A 21,071-nucleotide genomic window follows, 5' to 3' on the forward strand; every position below is an offset into this window, starting at 1 on the left:
ACTAGGTATAGTTTTGACTCCATATACAATAAGATGTTAGGGTTGCCACCTTTCCAAATGCCCAAAGTGGGACATTTTTGGTACAAACATCAGATTTTGCAGATTGAAACATACCCCTGGCTAATATGAAGAACAGAACTTCACTTTTTTGCCTAGGTAAAAGCATATTCTTGTAATATTTTAGTTGCTTATTCTGTTTCTTATAACATTTAGGTGGTTCAGATACAGAATAACTGTTTTGTGCAACTATTACATAAAATATAGGAAATAATTTTGTCCTAAAATCTCAGGACATTTGCCATTTTTACAATTTTTTTGCAGGACACAACTGCCCAAAGAGGGACTGTCCCTCGTAAAGTGGGACAGGTGGTAACCATATAAGATGTCAGATAATATAAGTAAATGGAAGAAGGTTGCCATTATGCCAGATTGGCTCTGCAAGGAGCTACAGATGGGCCACTGCATAGATATAATAAAACTATTTAAAAAAAAGCAACTTCAAGCTAACAAAGTCTAGCAACACCGTCTGTCACCTGAAATCTCGCTCTCTTGTGTTTCATGCAAGGTGCGACCAAACAGATTCGGGCAGAAAATAACACAGTCATGACTGACACTCTATAAACCAAGTATCTGTATAAAAGCATGTGGACTAAATGCAGAATGTGTATGAATTTTTGAAATGATCTCCTCAACTTATGCTTTTGTGGGTTCACAAGTAATGTTTTCACAACCCATTATGCAGTTGTACATGTGTATTTGGTCCCCTTATGTGTATCTTTGAGTGTATATGTATATTTTCATGGTTACAATTACAAGTCATACATTCTTGCTAAGACCAAAAACCATCAGCGTTCGTTTCATAAGCCACTGTTCTCTTTCAGTTGTTACGAACTGAAGATCCTCAGTCCATTTTTATTTAGCTTCCTCGATCGTTAAGAAAGATGTGGAGAGGATATTCCTTTGCAGTAGGTGGGAAATACATCTCTGCCATGGAGCTGTTAGTTTATTATCACCCCCTGCTGAGCAGCACTTCCAAGTCCATCACAGATTATTAATTTTCATAAATCTGTAACTTGCAGTCATCCTATCAAAATATGAGAAATAGCAGGTTTAAACGATGGACACTCTCCACAACTACAACTTATTTGATACTCTGCTGCAGGGGACTGCAAACAAGTGCTGACTTTTGTCTTCAGATTAACATCTGGCTCATTGCTTTGCATGAAACAGAAATACAGCAGTTTTATACCACACTTGTTTCTTCTCCATTTGGAGATGTACTAATACCAGCTGCCTCAGTAACAGAATGAGATGACTTCCCTGACCCAGTATTGCGTATCTTTCTATGTATACTAGAATTACCAGCATTTGGGTTGTAAGTAGAACTTGGTAGTTCAGAGGTGTTTCCAGCTCCACTCAAAGCCAACAGCAGCCGACAGAATCTGCAACAAAATTCCAGAGAGAAAAAGTGAGTACTGTGCTTTTTTTTCCCTGTAATCTCTGTACTCCTATCCGTCTTAGAACCAGGTAGGTTACAATCCCAGCATACCACTTTCCCGCTACCTCATTCTGTCATGACCCACAGCATAGCAGTATCCAAGTGTAGCAGTGTATGGAGGATGCCCAGGTTGTATAGATGTATCAGAGGTGTGCCCAGGTTGTATACATGTATTAGTAGTCTGCGGAGCATACCCAGGTTATATGCATGTATCAGAAGTGTGCAGAGTATGGTCAGGTTATATACGTGTATCAGAAGTTTGTGGAGCATGCCCAGGCTATATACATGTATCAGCAGTGTGGGGAGCACACCCAGGTTATATACGTGTATCAGAAGTGTGCGGAGCATACCCAGGTTCTATACAAGTATCAGAAGTGTGCGGAGCATGCCCAGGTTATATACATGTATCAGCAGTGTACGGAGCATGCCCAAGTCATATACATGTATCAGAAGTGTGCGGAGCATGCCCAGGTTATATACATGTATCAGCAGTGTGCAGAGCATACCCAGGTTATATACATGTATGAGAAGTGTGCGGAGCATGCCCAGGTTATATACATGTATCAGCAGTGTGTGGAGCATACCCAGGTTATATACGTGTATCAGCAGTGTGCGGAGCATACCCAGGTTATATACATGTATCAGAAGTTAACGGAGCATGCCCAGGTTATATACATGTATCAGCACTGTGTGGAGCATACCCAGGTTATAGACATGTATCAGAAGTATGCGGAGCATGCTCAGGTTATATACGTGTATCAGAAGTGTGCCAAGCATACCCAGGTTATATACATGTATCAGAAATGTGCCGAGCATGCCCAGGTTGTATACATGTATCAGAAGTGTGCAGAGAATACCCTGGTTGTATACATGCACCAGAAACAAGCTCAGGACCACTCTAAATTCCAGAGCAGGATTTAACAAGACATCAATGGCAATGAGAAAAGAGCTTAAAACATAACTATTGTTAATAAAATAAAAACATTCTACAGAACTTGTACCTCAGTACTAATGTCTTGATTCATTTATCTCTGTATTGCTATTCATTGTTCATACATTGGATAAAACATGAATGCAGGTGAACAGCAGCATAACACCTTTGTTGAGTTGCTCCTTTCTTGCTTTCTCTGACTAAATCACTTCTCCTAATCTACAGGAAACCTCAAATCCTACAATAGAACTGAGAATAGCCTGTTTTGCCTGCTGCTGGTTGCACAAGAGAATAAATGAAAGCACCATTCTTTCCTCAGGCAGAAAACATGCATTCACCTGTTCTTAGAATATATACCCACTTTGCACTTTTTTAACTCTTAAACCAGAAACAAGAGTAGTTTTACATGAGCTGAGTTACACACTGCTCCAGTCTAACAGTTGGATTCTCTGTATGCCTGACTCCACCAGCTCTACATTCACTTCAGTATATGTTTCTATCCTTCCCTACTCAGTCATTCTCACACTTTCTCAAGCCAATTTGTCTCCTTCCACAAAACCATGTACCACTTATTACTCCAGTGTGCCTGATTGGTGCTTTTTAATTAGTTTATTTAATTAGTCAAGGTATTTAAGGAGTGAATTTTTTATGGGGATATCTCATGAAGTCTTTGTTAAGATGAAAATGCAATGTGTACATTGAGCATTAATGGTGTTGTTTTCCTTGGATCTGTGCTTTTTAGTGGATTAATAAACTTTTTTATTTTACCTACATGTATCAGAAGTGTATGGAGCATACCCAGGTTATATACATGTATCAGAAGTGTGCGGAGAATACCCAGGTTATATACATGTATCAACATTATACAGAGCATGCCCAGGTTAAATACGTGTATCAGAAGTGTGCGAAGCATGCCCAAGTTGCCCAAGTTACATACATGTATCAGCAGTGTGCAGAGCATGATCAGGTTATATATGTGTACAGAAGTGTGTGGAGCATACCAAGGTAATATATATGTATCAGAAGTGTGCGGAGCATGCCCAGGTTATATACATGAATCAGCAGTGTGTGGAGCAAGCCTAGGTTATATACATGTATCAGAAGTGTGCGGAGCATACCGAGGTTATATACATATATCAGAAGTGTGCAGAACATACTCAGGTTATATACATGTATCAGAAGTGTGTGGAGCATGCCCATGTTATATACATGTATCAGAAGTGTGCGGAGCATGCCCAGGTTATATACACGTATCAGCAGTGTGCAGATCATACTGAGGTTATATACGTGTATCAGAAGTGTGAGGAGCATACCGAGGTTATATACGTGTTTCAGAAGTGTGCAGAGCATGCCCAAGTTATATACATGTATCAGAAGTGTGCGGAGCATGATCAGGTTATATACGTGTATCAGAAGTGTGCGGAGCATACCCAGGTTATATACGTGTATCAGAAGTGTGCAGAACATACTCAGGTTATATACATGTATCAGGAGTGTGCGGAGCATGCCCAGGTTATATACATGTATCAGCAGTGTGCAGATCATACCGAGGTTATATACGTGTATCAGAAGTGTGAGGAGCATACCGAGGTTATATACGTGTATCAGAAGTGTGCGGAGCATGCCCAAGTTATACACATGTATCAGAAGTGTGCGGAGCATGATCAGGTTATATACGTGTATCAGAAGTGTGTGGAGCATGCCCAAGTTATATACATGTATCAGAAGTGTGCGGAGCATGATCAGGTTACATACATGTATCAGAAGTGTGCGGAGCATGTCCAAGATATATACATGTATCAGAAGTGTACGGAGCATGCCCAGGTTATATACATGTATCAGCAGTGTGCGGAGCATGCCCAGGTTATATACATATAAGAGAATTGTGCGGAGCATGCCCTGGTTATATACATGTATCAGCAGTGTGTGGAGCATACCAAGGTTACATACATGTATCAGAAGTGTGTGGAGCATACTCAGGTTATATACATGTATCAGAAGTGTATGGAGCATACTCAGGTTATATATGTGCATCAGGAGTGTGCGAAGCATGATCAGGTTATATACATGTATCAGAAGTGTGTGGAGCATGCCCAAGTTATATACATGTATCAGAAGTTTACAGAGCATGCCCAGGTTATATACATGTATCAGCAGTGTTAGGAACATACACAGGTTATATACATGTATCAGAAGTGTGCAGAGCATACCCAGGTTATATACATGTATCAGAAGTGTGCAGAGGATACCCAGGTTATATACGTGTATCAGAAGTGTGCGTAGTATGCCCAAGTTATATACATGTATCAGAAGTGTGCAGAGCATGATCAGGTTATATACATGTATCAGAAGTGTGCGGAGCATGCTCAGGTTATATACGTGAATCAGAAGTGTGCGGAGCATGCCCAAGTTATATACATGTATCAGAAGTGTGTGGAGCATGCCCAGGTTATATACATGTATCAGAAGTGTGCGGAGCATACCAAGGTTATATACATGTATCAGCAGTGTGCGGAGCATGCCCAGGTTATATACACGTATCAGCAGTGTGCGGAGCATACCGAGGTTATATACATGTACAGAAGTGTGTGGAGCATGCCCAGGTTATATACATGTATCAGAAGTGTGGGGAGCATGCACAAGTTATGTACATGTATCAGAAGTGTGCGGAGCATGCCCAGGTTATATACATTTATCAGCAGTGTGCGGAGCATGCCCAGGTTATATACATATATGAGAAGTGTGCGGAGCATGGCCAGGTTATATACATGTATCAGCAGTGTGTGGAGCATACCAAGGTTATATACATGCATCAGAAGTGCGCGGAGCATACTCAGGTTATATACATGTATCAGAAGTGTGCGGAGCATGCCCAGGTTATATACATGTATCAGCAGTGTGTGGAGCATGCCCAGGTTATATACGTGTATCAGAAGTTTGCGGAGCGTACCCAGGTTATATACATGTATCAGCAGTGTGCAGAGCATGCCCAGGTTATATACATGTATCAGCAGTGTGCAGAGCATGCCCAGGTTGTACACGTGTATCAGAAGTGTGTGGAGCATGCCTAGGTTATATACATGTATCAGCAGTGTGCGGAGCATGCACAGGTTATATTTGTGTATCAGAAGTGTTCGGAGCATGCCCAAGTTATATACACGTATCAGAAGTCTACAGAGCATGCCCAGGTTATATTCGTGTATCAGAAGTGTGCGGAGCATGCCCAGGTTATATACATGTATCAGAAGTGTGCGGAGCATGCCCAAGTTATATACATGTATCAGAAGTGTGTGGAGCATACCCAGGTTATATACATGTATCAGAAGTGTGCGGAGCATACTCAGGTTATATACATGTATGAGAAGTGTGTGGAGCATGCCCAAGTTATATACATGTATCAGAAGTGATCAGAGCATGCCCAGGTTATATACATGTATCAGCAGTGTGTGGAGCATACCCAGGTTATATACGTGTATCAGAAGTGTGCTGAGCATACCCAGGTTATATACATGTATCAGAAGTTAACGGAGCATGCCCAGATTATATACGTGTATCAGATGTATGCGGAGCATGCCCAGGTTATATACGTGTATCAGAAGTGTGAGGAGCATGCTCAGGTTATATACATGTATCAGAAGTGTGCCAAGCATGCCCAGGTTATATACATGTATCAGCAGTGTGTGGAGCATACCCAGGTTATATACATGTATCAAAAGTGTGCGGAGCATGCTCAGGTTATATACGTGTATCAGAAGTGTGCCAAGAATACCCAGGTTATATACATGTATCAGAAGTGTGCCGAGCATGCCCAGGTTATATACATGTATTAGCAGTGTGCGCATACCCAGGTTATATACATGTATCAGAAGTGTGCAGAGGATACCCTGGTTGTATACATGCACCAGAAACAAGCTGAGGACCACTCTAACTTCCAAAAAATGATTTAACAAGACATCAATGGCAATGAGAAAAGAGCTTAAAACATAACTATTGTTAATAAAATAAAAACATTCTACAGAACTTGTACCTCAGTACTAATGTCTTGATTCATTTATCTCTGTATTGCTATTCATTGTTCATAAGTTGGATAAAACGTGGATGCAGGTGAACAGCAGCATAACACCTTTGTTGAGTTCTTCCTTTCTTGCTTTCTCTGACTAAATCACTTCTCCTAATCTACAGGAAACCTCAAATCCTACAATAGAACTGAGAGAATAGCCTGTTTTGCCTGCTGAGAGTTGCACAGGAGAATAAATGAAAGCACCATTCTTTCCTCAGGCAGAAAGCATGCATTCACCTGTTCTTAGAATATATACCCACTTTGCACTTTTTTAACTCTTAAACCAGAAACAAGAGTAGTCTTACATGAGCTGAGTTACACACTGCTCCAGTCTAACAGTTTGATTCTCTGTATGCCTGACTCCATCAGCTCTTCATTCACTTCAGTATATGTTTCTATCCTTCCCTACTCAGTCATTCTCACACTTTCTCAAGCCAATTTGTCTCCTTCAACATATTACCATGTACCACTTATTACTCCAGTGTGCCTGATTCGTGCTTTTTAATTAGTTTATTTAATTAGTCAAGTTATGTAAGGAGTGAATTTTTTTATGGGGATATCTCATGAAGTCTTTGTTAAGATGAAAATGCAATGTGTACATTGAGCATTAATGGTGTTGTTTTCCTTGTATCTGTGCTTTTTAGTGGATTAATAAACTTTTTTATTTTACCTACGAGTGTTCGGTCGTCCTTCCTGGGTGTCTTTTTCACTGGTTGTTTTAAAGGAACAGCCAAAAGCCAATTGATGAGAGCCAATCAACTTGATACAGATGAGATGAGATGTATTGAACAGATGGACAATATGATAGTTGAATTTAAGGAGCGGGGATATGAGGATGCGTTACTATGAAATCTGAGGTTATTAATGAAAGGAAGGATAGGGCTAAGCCATATTATACAGAGATGTATATGAATATACAAAATCCTGTTTGAGATAGTGGACAGGGACAGTTATCATCTGTAACTGAGTATAACAAGAAGACTAATGGGGTTAAAGTAAATTATAACAAAGTACTGGGGTATATTAGAAATTATTCCAGACATTAAATGATTTATAGGAGATAGACCTATCTTTGCTTATAAGACATGCTCCAATTTAAAGAAGCGTCTTTGTTATAAAGAGGTAGCAACATCCTTGACCTGGTCATTACTAACATGGGTTACTGTTGCTCTATACCAATAGTCAGCTCCTCCTTGGTTAGATCCGACCACAAACTAATCACCTTGGAAATCCTCATCCCCCCCCCCCCCCCCCGCAAAGGTAACCACCATGAAAAACTTCTCCATAGCTAACTTTGGGCTCCTAAAAACAGAGGTGGCTAACTTCACGGCACACATGCAAATGGAGAATAGTTGCATGACCACCGAATCATACACCAATGCACTGTATGAACACGTACACAAATGCATAGATCTCGCCATACCTAATAGAACTAAGATGCTCTCCTCCAAAAAAAAGGAAGCCAATCTGGTGGTCCCCTATCATAAACAAACTCTACAACAGAAGTAGGAAACTGATGCGGAATAAGGTGAAGTCCCAAGACTGGAAAAACTCCCTTATCAGCCTCAACAAAAAGTTGAGATCCCTCATCAAATCCTCTAAAACTAGCTATGAAAACAGAATTGCAGCAGATAGTAAATACAATCACAAGGCCTTCTACAGTTATATAAAGAATCTCCACAGCAATACCCTGATTTGCTCTGAGCTACTGCACAATGGTACCTCCTATATACTGGCCGACAGATTTAGTGCCAACTTTACCCCCCCAAAGGACCAATCACAATACCAGTAGATTGCCAGGCACCCAGTATTACTGCTGCACAGGTTAAAACAGCACTGTCAAGGCCAAGAATACAGCTTCTATGGGAACTGACAATATACCTGGCTGTGTTATACATGAACTACAGAGTGAACTGGCACCTCACCTGTGTGCCCTGTTCAATCACAGCCTCACCTCAGGCTTTGTCCCTACCGAATGGTGCACTGCTACAGTCATCCCTCTCCACAATGGAGTGACTACAGACCCTGGGAACTATTGCCCCATTAGCCTGATGAGGCTGATATGCAAAGCTATGGAACGCATCATCATGGACTTAATAAACAAGGATATAGGGAATATCCAAACTCTGGATCCCACACAGTTTGGTTTTGTGAAAAACAGATCATGCCTGCTCAACTTGGTCGACTTCTTTGAGTCACCAGAGCTATGGACGAAGGCAAGGTGGTTTATACACCCTACCTTGATCTGGCCAAGGCCTTTGATAGCATTCCCCACTCAGGAATCATTGAAAAAATCACTAAGCTAGGCATCAATCCCTGTATCACTAGGTGGGTTGCAAACTGGCTCACAGATAGAACCCACAGTGTGAAAATAGCTGACTCCAAGTCAGACTGCCAACTAGCCATGAGTGGAGTCCCACAGGGTTCGGTCCTGGGTCCTCTCCTGTTTGCTATCTACTTCTCTGAAGTCCAGACCAACAAGAAGGGACTCTGGCTGACAAAGTTCACAGACGATTGCAAGTTGGGAGCTATTATTAACTCCCCAAGTGATGCTGACATCCTACAGAATGGCCTCACTGAGACCAACAACTGGTGTCAAAACCATGGCCTTAACCTCAATGCCAAAAAATGTGTTGTCATCCCCTTTGGGAAAAACCCGGTTCCCATGAATTACCACATTGATGGTAGTCCACTGAACACAGAAGGTGTTATAAGAGATCTGGGAACACATGTTGACAGCAGCCTCTCTTTTGATCACCACATTGCAACTGTCGTCAGAAAGTCCTTCTATGTGGCACATCTCATTACTAAGGGTTTTGCATCCAGGAAGAAAGAGGTCATTGTCTCCCTCTACTCTTCCCTCATTAGGCCAATCATTGAGTACAATGCCCCATTTAGGATGTACCTCACTAGACACCTGCAACAACTGAAGAGATCGCAAAAGTACCTCACAAAGAGGATCCTAGGCCTTAAACACTTATCCTATATGGACAGACTCAAAAAACAACTATTATCTATCTCATATCACCTGCTTAGAGGCGATCTCTGCTTGACTTACAAAGCCATGTCTGTCCCAGCTCTGTTAGAAATGCTACATCTAAAGAAATCCCAATCCCTCTGCACCACATGCTCCAGAGACCTCACCCTTATTACCACAATCAACAGAATGTACTAGAGTGACAGGTTCATAACCCAGAGACTGCCATGCTATGGAATAGACGTCCGATACATGTCAAGTAGAGCAACTCGCTGACCCTCTTCAAGAGAAATCTTGATGAGTGGATGGGAAATAGAAAATTCACCCCGGGGATAACTCCAGTGGCTCTACTCGACTGAGGCACTGAGAACTAAGGTTGGGTGGCACGATGCCAGCGTAATCCTATGGCTAGGCTTGTAAAGGTCTCAGGGCCATCACCCTAGTACACACCTATGAACCTATGATGATTGTTACACCTAAACAGAGTTTAAAATTTAAAGTTAAGTACTTTTCTTTGGTATAACTGTGTGTATTGCAAGGATATAGAAAAAAATTATGAATTTACACATCCAGTAACTAAGAGAAAATACATATTTAGACATTATGCCACATGCAACACTTCAAATATTGTTTACTTGGCAACATGTAAAAAATTTAATGCATTCTATATTGGGAAATGTGCACGGAGGCTGAAGGATCGTATTGTGGAGCATAAATCTGAGATACGTAGAAAAGTTAACACTAATGTGCTTGCCAAACACATGGATGAGAATGGGATAGGCCATGAATTCTGCTTTAGGGTGGTTGATGTTGTGTATAGGAACAAAAGGAGAAGTGACTTAATATATTACAGGTTTGTGAATATGAGTGGATTTTAAGATTGCAAGCAGATGAAAAACCTGGTATAAATCCAGCTGTTAGTCTTAACCCAATATTAAGAAACAGACAAATGTATGAATAAATAATAGATTTTAATTAATTATATATTCTATGTGTTTTTATATACATGCTGTGTATATGTTGCTTTTAGAGCTCTATGGTTTTATTACTGCGTTTGAATAATTAATTGATTTTGTATGTGGACTGGGGCTGTGTCACATGGGTTTTAGTTTGAATGGCATTAATTGAGCTATGCTTGAACTGTTAGCTACTTACATATTGAAAAGGGCTGTTGTCTGAAAGCTTTGTGTTCTTTTACTTTGTTCTATAACTAAATCGCTGAAGTCTGCCAGCATTTCCAGTTCTGGAGTAACTAGCACCTGCCCCATTCCTTGTATGGAACTACTCACAATATTCTAGATGTACAATCTCTTCAAACACCTTATCACAATTTACAGCAAGGAGGACTGTTCCACCCGGGTTATGATTGCCACCTTATCAGATGCCCATAGCAAAACATTTTTTATGGAAACGTAAGGTTTTCAGCACAAACCATATTCACAATCAAACTTAAACGACCGGACTTCACTTTTTTGTTAAAATAAAAGGCGAGTTCCTTTTAAACTGCATTGTTTCTGTTGCTTTTTATACTATTAAGGTAGGTGTGTTAGATACAAAGTAAGTCTTTTATGAAAATATTAGTAGAAACTTAGAAAATATTTCTTGTCTTAGTGTTTCAGGACATTTGTCATTTTCTTTGCTTTTTCACAGGACAAAACTACCAAAACAAGTAATGTCCTGCTAGAAGAGGCACAGGAGGTAGCCTGCATTTGTTCATTCAGGTTAGGAAGCAGCAGATATTTAACTTCTCAAAAACATGTAACAACTTTAATGGTAAGGCAGAAAAGGGACCCTAAAGTCATAACATATATTCAAAGAACAGAGCTTGCAGGAGCACCATGCTGGGGTGAACAAACTCCTTTGTAAAAATCAAGCAGTTGTATATGTAACAAATAAGACCAGTTAGTCCAAATAAAATTGGTTTCAAAATATGAATAATGTATGCATAGACCATTACAGTTAATCCTAACCATGTTAGAGTAAAGTTCTGGAAATCATTCGGCATGTCAGAAGGGTAGCAAAAATAAAACAAAAAAACAGTGAAGCAATATGAAGTAGCAGAGTGACCATTATCTAGGCTTCATATCCTACCTGTTCCCAAAGTGAGAAACATCCCCCTTCTCAAAGCAAGAACATTTCAGCTAGCAGGTAAGCATCCTTAAGACTCTACACTACAGATAGCTGGGTGTCCATTAATTCTGTGCGTGTCAATGGACAGAGATGGATTCCAAAGTGGAGCCTTAACAATTCACTGCTTACATAGAATTCTGTACCTCAGAGAACACACACATTATTTCTTTTTTATGTACTGTGAGTCGGCACCAGTGAGTGGCATGCTTTGATTACAGTATTTACTGCTTTAATTTTTATAGTTGCTGTTATCTGTTTCTGAAAGACAGCTTCTGATGAGCTGTTTAATGCCTTTTGCCCACGTGTGTTGCTGTGGAACCATTGCAAATGAGTACTTGGTTTTGTATGTGTTCTGTAAACTAGAAGTAACTGTTTAAAATAGTTTTGAAGTATATAGAAGCATTTCCATAATGAGGTACATTGTTTGGCACAGTTTGACTGATGATAACATCGTGCTTAATGTAACTGCAGTAGGCTGCCAAACTTAGACCTCTGTTTAGTCATCAAGAAGCAACATGTACTAAACCACATGAGTCACTATTTCACAAAAGGCAACTGCATGGCAGCAATATTAAATAGACTTAGTAATCTGCATTTCTCTGGTGGATTTCCTCTTATGGCTGCACCATCATTTAGAAAGAGCTGCTTTCTAATTTTTGCAGCAGATGTTAAGTTTGACTTCAATGACCATAGTAATAATCATAATAATAATAATAATAATAATAATAATAATAATAATAATAATAATAATAATAATAATACCCCATTGGTTACCCAGGTAGGCCCACTGGCCACACACACCCTTTTCAGAGGCAACCAGGGACCATTGTCTGCTTAAGTAATTTGCTCAAAGTCACTTAAAAGGCAAATGACAGCTAAAGGAATCAAACATTGTACCACAGAAGCTACAACTCACACCCTTAACTCTCTGTGCTAACTGGCAAACATGAATAGATATAATAAGACAAACTGTGTTTAGATGCAGTATGAAGTAGTCCTATATTTATGCAGATGAAAACTGGAAACGTAAAAAAGGAATATGGGCAAAAGTGTTCAGAAATGGAGATTCTGGGAGCAGAAGACTTGACATGAAATGTAATGGGGATAAGGTAAGGAAGAAAACATGAGAATGCATTTCTCTACAGAAAATAGTGGAAAGACTAGTACACTGACATGGAGGTAGGGAAGCTCTCCATGATGCCACTGATAAAACATTGTGGGCTAGGCACTGGAAGTATTGGGCAAAGAGAAGTGAATGCACAATCTGCTCATGGAATTAAAATATGAGATGCACAATGCACGATCATTCCATGGTAAAGGGTGGAAGTGGATAGCATTTACACATTGGAAGTCAGAATGCATGGACACAGCAAACTTGTAATACATTCACTTATGGCCTTTGATTGCAGAAGGCTTACAGCTGCAAACATCGAGGAATCAGAAAATGTGGTGTCAGTCTAAAGACCATGGAGGATTCAGAGACTATGGCATCAGATTACAAATCATGGAGGATTCAGAGACTGTGGTGTTAGAAAACAGAACACGAAAGATTCAGAGACTGTGGTGTCAGATAACAGAACATGGAGGATCCAAAAACTGTGATCTCAGACTACAGAACATGGAGGAATCAAAGACTGTGAGGTCAGACTACAGAACAAGGAGGATTCTGAGACTGTGGCATCAGTCTACAGAACATGGAGGAATGAGATATGTGGGGTCAGACTACAGAACATGGAGGAATCAGGGACTGTGGGGGTCAGACTACAGAACATGGAGCATTCTGAGACTGTGGTGTCAGACAACACAACATGGAGGATCCAAAAACTGTGATCTCAGACTACAGAACATGGAGGAATCAAAGACTGTGAGGTCAGACTACAGAACAAGGAGGATTCAGAGACTGTGGCATCAGTCTACAGAACATGGAGGATTCAGAGATTGTGGGATCAGACTACAGAACATGGAGGTTTCAAAGACTGTGGTGTTAGACTACATAACATGAAGGAATCAGAGACTATGTTGTCGGCCTACAAAACATGTAGGATTCAGAGACTGAAGTGTCAGACTACAGAAGTGGTGTTATGCAAAAGAACATGCAGGATTCAGAGACTGTGGTGTCAGAGAAAATAAATTGGAGGATTCAGAGACTGGTGTCAGACTGCAAAACATGGAGGATTCAGAGCCTGTGGTGTTAGAAACAGAACAATGAGGATTCAGAGTCAGTGGTGCCAGTCTAAAAAACATGGAGGATTCAGAGACTGTGTATTCAGACTACAGAACATGGAGGATCAGAGACTGCGGAGTCAGACTACAGAACGTGAAGGATTCAGAGGATGTGGTGTCAGACTACAGAGCAAGGAGAATACGGAGATGTCAGGTGCTCCCCAAATGGGGAGCAAAATATATGTATATATATATATATATATATATATATATATATATATATATATATATAATTTAAAACACAAAACATATACCTCCAAACAAAAGCAAATACACCAAAAAGGCTTTTAAGCATAGTAAAAGAAAGGAGGGGTATAGTAAGAGAAAAAACAGGGGCTGGAGGGTGGGTAACCAGGACTGCAACAGTGAATACACTTGAACATCTACATTTATGGTAAGTGTACACAGCTGTACTATGTTCTTCATGTTTCACTGTTGCAGTCATTACATTTGGGTAGATTCCCAAAGGTAAGGATGGGAGGAGGAATTTAGATAGCATTAGGACCAACTATAAGGCCCTGCAAGACTGCAGTGGCAAAGCCAGCTCTGGACGTAGAGAAAATTGGCAAATGGTAATGCCTGGTGAAAGTATGTACAGAACTCCAGGTAGCAGCTTCCAGGATCTCCCTGGTAGGTACACCTCTGAGAAAGGCTGTAGAGGTAGATGCAGCCCTGGTTGAGTAAGGTCTGATCCCCTGTGGGATAGGTTTTCCATGGTGCTTATAGCAGAAATGAATGCAATGGCCTATCCATTTGGAAATGGTTTTCTTTGAAATAGCCTTCCCCTCTGTCCCTGCATCAAATGCCACCAGCAGTTGTTCAGATTTCATTTGAGGTTTAGTCCTGTCCATGTAGAATCTAAGTTGTGTGTGCACATCTAAGGAGTGCAGTATCTGTTCCCCTTTGTTCTGTGGATTAGGAAACAAGGTTGGTAAATGAATGGACTGATTAAGGGCCACACTGGATACCACCTTTGGCATGAAAGAGGGATTGGTTCTGAGGGACACCCTGTCAGCATGAAAGATGATGAAAGGCTCCACTGCCATAAGGGCCACTAATTCAGATACCCTTCTTGCTGAAGTGATTGCTAAAAGAAAATCTGTTTTCCAAGAAAGGAATTTTAAATTAGCAGTAGCAGCTGGCTCGAAAGGAGAAAGGTTGAGCTTCTCCAATACAAAGTTAAGGTCCCAGGCGGGAGTTGGAGCTCTCCTGGGTGGTCTTAAATTTTGGCCCCTCTGAGGAACTGCTTGAGCAGTGGATGAGAGAAGAGGGGAGGTTCTGTGTTATAATGAGCTGAAATGGCTGAATTTTTATTGAGGAAAAAGTCAGGCCCTTGTGAAGCATCTCAGTTAAGTATTGTAAAATATGAGGTAAATTGGGCACTGCTGTGCTCATCCCTAGAGATGGTTCCAGGCACAGAATCTTTTCCATTTTTCAGCATAAGATTTTGTAGTACTAGGTCTCCTTGCATCTAAAATGATATCCATCACTGGTTTACTGAGGGATGGTAAAATAGAGATTAGGTAATTAGCCAGGCTGCTAGGTTCAGTGTTTGAAGCTGAGGGTGCAGAATTTGGTTCTCCTGCTGGGACGGCGGGTTAGGGGTCTGAGGCAGGTATCATGGGGCCAACAGTGACACACTGCGCAAGAGGGGTTACCAGTGTTGGCGTGGCCAGTCTGGTGCAATTAAATCATCTTTGGTTTGTCTTGTTTGATCTTTAGTAGTACTTTGGAGAGCAGAGGCAGAGGAGGAAAGGCATAAACTGATAGGTTTTTCCAGCTGAAGGACAGAGCATGCACTTTCCAAGCTTGTCTGTGGGGAGTCCTTGTGCAAAATTTTTTCAGTTGATAGTATTGGGGGGAGGCAAACAGGTCTGTAGCTGGGCTCCCCCATTTGCTTGTTAACATGTTGAAAATCCTTGGTTCCAGTTTCCAGTTGTGTGGGTCCATGAGGTTTCTGCTTAGTCCATCTGCCAGTGTATTTAGTTTTCCTGAGAGGAATTGAGCTTCTAGATGCACTTGGTAGCTCAAGGCTGTGTTCCACAATGCCATGGCTAGTCTGCAGAGGGGGTAAGAATGTGTACCCCCCTGCTTGTTTATGTACCACATAACAGTGGTGTTGTCCGTCTTTACTAATAATTGTCCTGAAAGAATGTGGTCCTTGAAGGCTGTCAGAGCATTCTGTACAGCTAACATTTCTTTTTAATTGATATGCAGGTGCATTTGACTTGGGTTCCATTTGCCCTAAATGCACTTCCTTGCCAGCTGTGCCCCCCATGCATAGTCTGATGCGTCTGTTGTTAGGGTTTGGGCGGCAGGGGGTATTGTAAATGGTAGTCCCTTGTTTTGGTGGCAGGCCTTTGCCCACCAAAGGAACTCTAGGCGTAGGCAAGGTATGATAGGAATCATTGCTTTTTAGATACTATTGTAGTTTCCTCATATGCGTTCTTACATATGGAATTAGAAGAATGCAGGAGGCCATGAACTCCAAGGCTTGCCTTGCAGATAGCAGGGTGTTTGTGGACACTTGTTTGAAGTAGGTTGTCAAATGAATTTGTTTCTCTGGCATGAGGAAAGCCATCTGGGAAGTTGTATTCAAGCTTGCTCCCAGGAATATAATTTGTTGGCAGGGTACCAGGTATGATTTCTTTTCATTTATGGTGTACCCCAGACAAGTTAGCACCCTTTGTACAAAAGCCAGATGATTCAAAAGTATGTCCTGGCTTTCTGCCTGAATTAGACAATCATCCAGGTATGGGTACCGTTGAATATTTCTTTGCCTGCAAATACAATGACTGGAGCTAGGCACTTTGTGAATACCCTGGACGCAGTAGATAAGCCAAAGAGCAGTGCAGAGAACTGATAGTGCATGTAGCCTGTTTTGAAGCGTAGGTATCTTCTGCAAGATTCCCTGATTGGGATGTGCAGGTATGCTTCCTTTAAATCTAGTGTTGCCAACCAGGCATCTTTGCCTAGCATAGAAAGCAACTGGTGAAGAGTCAGCATCTAGAATTTTGGAATCACCAAAAAGGTGTTTAGAGTAGACAGGTCCAGGATAGGATGCCATGAATTGTCTTTTCTGGGTACCAGGAAAAGTCTTGAGTAGAAACCTTGTCCCTTTTCCTCTTCTGGTGACAATTGAATAGCCCCTATGCTTAAGAGAGAGAGTACTTGCTTTTGGGCCTCTGCCCACTGATTTGGGGGTAGGTCCGGCCAACCGCTTGGAGTTGGTAACTTGTGGAAGTGAAATCTGTATCCTTGGGACACTATATTTAAAACCCATTTGTCCGGGGTAATGAGTTCCCAGTTCTTTGCATGAAGTTCAATCTTACCCCCCAAAGGGGCAGTCAGTTGAGAAGTGCTTGGAAGTTTTAAAAAGAAGTCATTGAGATAGTTTACCATAGGGGGGAGTTTTATTACTCCCAGATTTGGAAGTGGAGGCCCCCTACTGCTTAGTCCTGTGCATCCCCTGGGACTGAAGCCTGGGTGCTCTGCTGGATCTGGGTTTGGACTGAGAAGGTCTGGAAGAGCAGGAAAGGACTAATTCTTCAAAGGTCAATGCCTACTAAATCTTGGAGGTTGTACTTGTAAAAATTCTTTAACAGTTTGCACAGATTAAGCTTTTTCCTCCATCTTTTTAAGAACTTCTTCTGCCCTGTTGCCAAACAGGTGGTCCTGATTTAAGGGAGCATCCAGTAATTTCGCTTTAACATGATCTGGCAAGGATTGCTCTTTAAGCCAAGCATTCTTTCTAAGCATAGACCCAGTTACAGCAGCCCTGCAAGATGCCTCTAGTGAATCAAAACCACATTGCAAAGTATGTTTTCCATCTTGTTCAACAGAATGCATTAAATCCTGTAAATTCTTATTTTCAGCACAATCAGGAATCAACATCATTTTCTGTTTAAGCAATCCAATAATATGCTGCTGATACTTTAACATATGAAACTGGCAAGTAAAGGCCCTAAAGGCCAAGGTTGCAGAAGTGTATACCTTCTTACCCCATCTATCCAGCGCTCTGGAGTGTCTATCAGAGGGAGTAGGACTTTCGTCAGTAGTAGCTTTAATGCCCTTGGGTCCCTGTGAAATGGTTTCAGGATCTGCAGTAGGATTTTTGAAAAGGAACTTGTGAGAGTCAGGAACCCTGCAATATCTATCAGGATTTTTGGGAGCAGGAGGTAAAGAGTCAGGGGCCAAGCTAGATTCTGAAAAGGCATCATCAACAATGTCCAGTACAGGAGGTATAGCTAAAGGCCTGTGCTGGGGCAAGAGTAAGAAATCCCTAAGCCTCTTTTAGAATCAGAGAAATCCTGTCTTTCCCAACGAAAATGCTCCCTGAGAGTACGCAAGGTTTCACCAAAAGAGAAATCCTCTGGGGGGGGGGGGGGGGGTAAGCAGAGGGAATAGAGTCCTCAGCATCAGAATCCTCATAGGTAGATAAGGGTAAATCCTGGTCATCAGAGGAAACAGAAATTTCAGAATCCTGTTCAGAAGTATCATAAGCAAAATCAGTCTTAGGTCTCTTAGATGGGGAAGGTTGGCTTCCCCTGATTAAAGTAATAAGGTCTTCAGCCATTTGTATTGTTTGTTTTTTTAGGCATGGAGGCCTGACCATGCGGTCTGGGCGTCAGTTTTCTAGGCATGGTTCGAGTTTTAGGCCTTGAAGAAGAAAATTACATCGGTTTAATATGCAAGTCAGTAGGCCTGAATACACCCTCAGAAGCCGGTGCCTGCACAGCAGCTCCGGACCCATCCAAGGTAAAGACATCTGCAGGTTCCACAGTAGAAGCATCTCGTGGCATACCGGACTTCGAATGGGTCGCAGTAGAGGCCTGCGAATCTGAAGTAGCGGGTATCAGGGGCTGCGAAACTGCCTCACTGAGTACCGGTGAAGTGACGACTGGCTTAGGAGAAGCATAGTCAGCAGCTTTGGACCTAGGCGGCCTGTCTCTGTCTTTATCTTTGCGTTTTTTCAGAATGTCGGTAGCTGGATGGCTTACCAAACACATATCAGGATAATTGAACCGAGCACCAAAATATTTAGAAGCGCAAATATACCGACGACAGATAGTTTGTGGTTTAAATAAGTCACAAAACCGACAGTAAGGTACGTCGTGGTCAGGGCTTAGGCAAGGAATAAAGTACAAATTAAAATCTTTATGAGGTATTTGCTTTCCACAAGAAATGCAATTATTTACTTTTACTGGCGTTGGTTTAGAGCAAGAAAAAGTTTCCCCAATGGGGTACTTAGCTTTTAGTTGAAGACTTCGGTTCTGAAACTCAAAAACGAAAATTTCAGGAGTCGGCCGACCAGCACTTGCGAACTGCTTCTGCTTTGGGCACCGCACGACAAGAAAGACTGATGTAATGACGTTGGCTGCATGTTTTATACCTCTGATGACTTGACATCATGGAAGAAGAGACAGCAACCGATGCAGGACCCAAGACTTTATAATCAGGCCGACTGAGGGCTACTGCAAGCAGATAACCCAAATGTGATGACTGCAACAGTGAAACATGAAGAACATCATGGAGGATTCAGAGATTGTGGGATCAGACTACAGAATATGGGGGATTCAAAGATTGTGGTGTTAGACTACATAACATGAAGGAATCAGAGACTATGGTGTCGGAGAATTCAGAGGCTGCTCTGTCAGACTACAGGAATGGTGTTATACAAAAGAACATGGAGGATTCAGAGACTGGTGCCACACAAACAGAACATGGACGATTCAGAGACTGTGGTGTCAGACAAAAGAAATTGGGGGATTCAGAGACTGGTGTCAGACTACAAAACATGGAGGATTCAGAGCCTGTGGTGTTAGAAACAGAACAAGGAGGATTCAGAGACAGTGGTGCCAGTCTAAAGAATATGGAGGATTCAGAGACTGTGTATTCAGACTACAAAACATGGAGGATCAGAGACTGTGGAGTCAGACTACAGAACGTGAAGGATTCAGAGGATGTGGTGTCAGACTACAGAGCAAGGAGGATACAGAGACTGTGATGTCAGTCTGAAAAACGTGGTAGACTACAGAACATGGAGGATTCAAAGACTGTTGTATTTAGAAAAACAGAAAAAGGAGGATTCAGAAACTGTGTTGTCAGTCTAAAGAACATGGACAATTAGAGACTGTTGTGTCAGACTACAGAAAGTACAGTTTTGTACCTACCATAAATGTAGATGTTCGAGTGTTCACACTGCTGCAGTCATCACACTTGTGTTATCCTGCCGTCAGACGGTCCCACAGTCGGCCCGAGTTCCAAAGTTTTGGTCCAGCGTCGGTTGCTGTTGCTTCTTCCCTGACGTCAGTGCGCCAGGGGTATATAAGATGCATCCGATGCCATTTTCTTCAGTTTTTCTTGCCCCAGATGTCAGGTGCCCCCAATAGGTAGGCAAAACATATTGTTATATAAAAATATACATATAAAAAGAAAACATTACCTTCAGTCACAAGCAAATACACCACAGAGGTTGTATAGGATAGAAAGGTATAGATAAGTCCTGCTAGTTCAGAGGGGATGGAGGGCGGGTAACCTGGACTGCAGCAGTGTGAACACTCGAACATCTACATTTATGGTAGGCACAAAACTGTACAATGTTCATCGTGTTACACTGCTGCAGTCATCACACTTGGGTTGAATCCCAAAGCTAAGGATGGGTGGTGGAACTAAACAGGGTTTGGAGAGGCTAGAAGGCCCTGCAGAACTGCAGTGGCAAAGCCAGCTCTGGTTTTAGAGTATAGAGGTAAGTGATAGTGCTTGGTGAAGGTGTGCACTGAACTCCAAGTTGCAGCCTCCAAAATATCCTTGGTTGGTACCCCTCTGAGGAAGGCTGTTGATGTTGCTGTAGCCCTGGTGGAATGGGGCCTGATGTTACCAGGTACAGATTTCCCATGGTGTGTGTAGCAGAAACGGATACAATGTCCTATCCATTTTGAAATGGTCTGTTTTGAGATAGCTTTTCCTTGAGATCCTGCAGCATAGGATACAAAGAGCTGGTCAGATTTTCTGAAAGCCTTAGTTTTATCCAAGTAGTAACGTAATTGCCTGTGAATGTCCAAAGAGTGTAGGAGCCTTTCCCCTTTGTTCTGGGGGTTTGGATAAAAGGTGGGCAAATTAATGGTTTGGTTTAGGGCCACACTGGATACCACCTTTGGCATAAAGGAAGGGTTAGTTCGTAAAGAGACTCTGTCTTGATGAAAAATGATGAAAGGCTCCACTGCCATTAGTGCCTGTAGTTCTGAGACTC

General features: G+C 41.7%; 1 protein-coding gene across 1 annotated transcript in view; it reads right to left on the reverse strand.

The window, feature by feature from the left end:
• Nucleotides 1-306: 306 nt before the first annotated feature.
• The window catches only part of LOC122812010 (melanin-concentrating hormone receptor 2-like), a 454,828-nt gene continuing 434,063 nt past the window's right edge, over nucleotides 307-21,071 (reverse strand). The window contains exon 3 of the mRNA XM_044084224.1: nucleotides 307-1,442. Within this exon, the coding sequence (XP_043940159.1) occupies nucleotides 1,244-1,442 (199 nt within the window). The 3' untranslated portion in view covers nucleotides 307-1,243. The remainder of the gene's footprint in view (nucleotides 1,443-21,071) is intronic.

Source organism: Protopterus annectens, chromosome 9.part0 (assembly GCF_019279795.1).
Source record: "Protopterus annectens isolate FY-2018-M chromosome 9.part0, PAN1.0, whole genome shotgun sequence".
In the NCBI taxonomy this organism is placed as follows: domain Eukaryota; kingdom Metazoa; phylum Chordata; order Ceratodontiformes; family Protopteridae; genus Protopterus; species Protopterus annectens.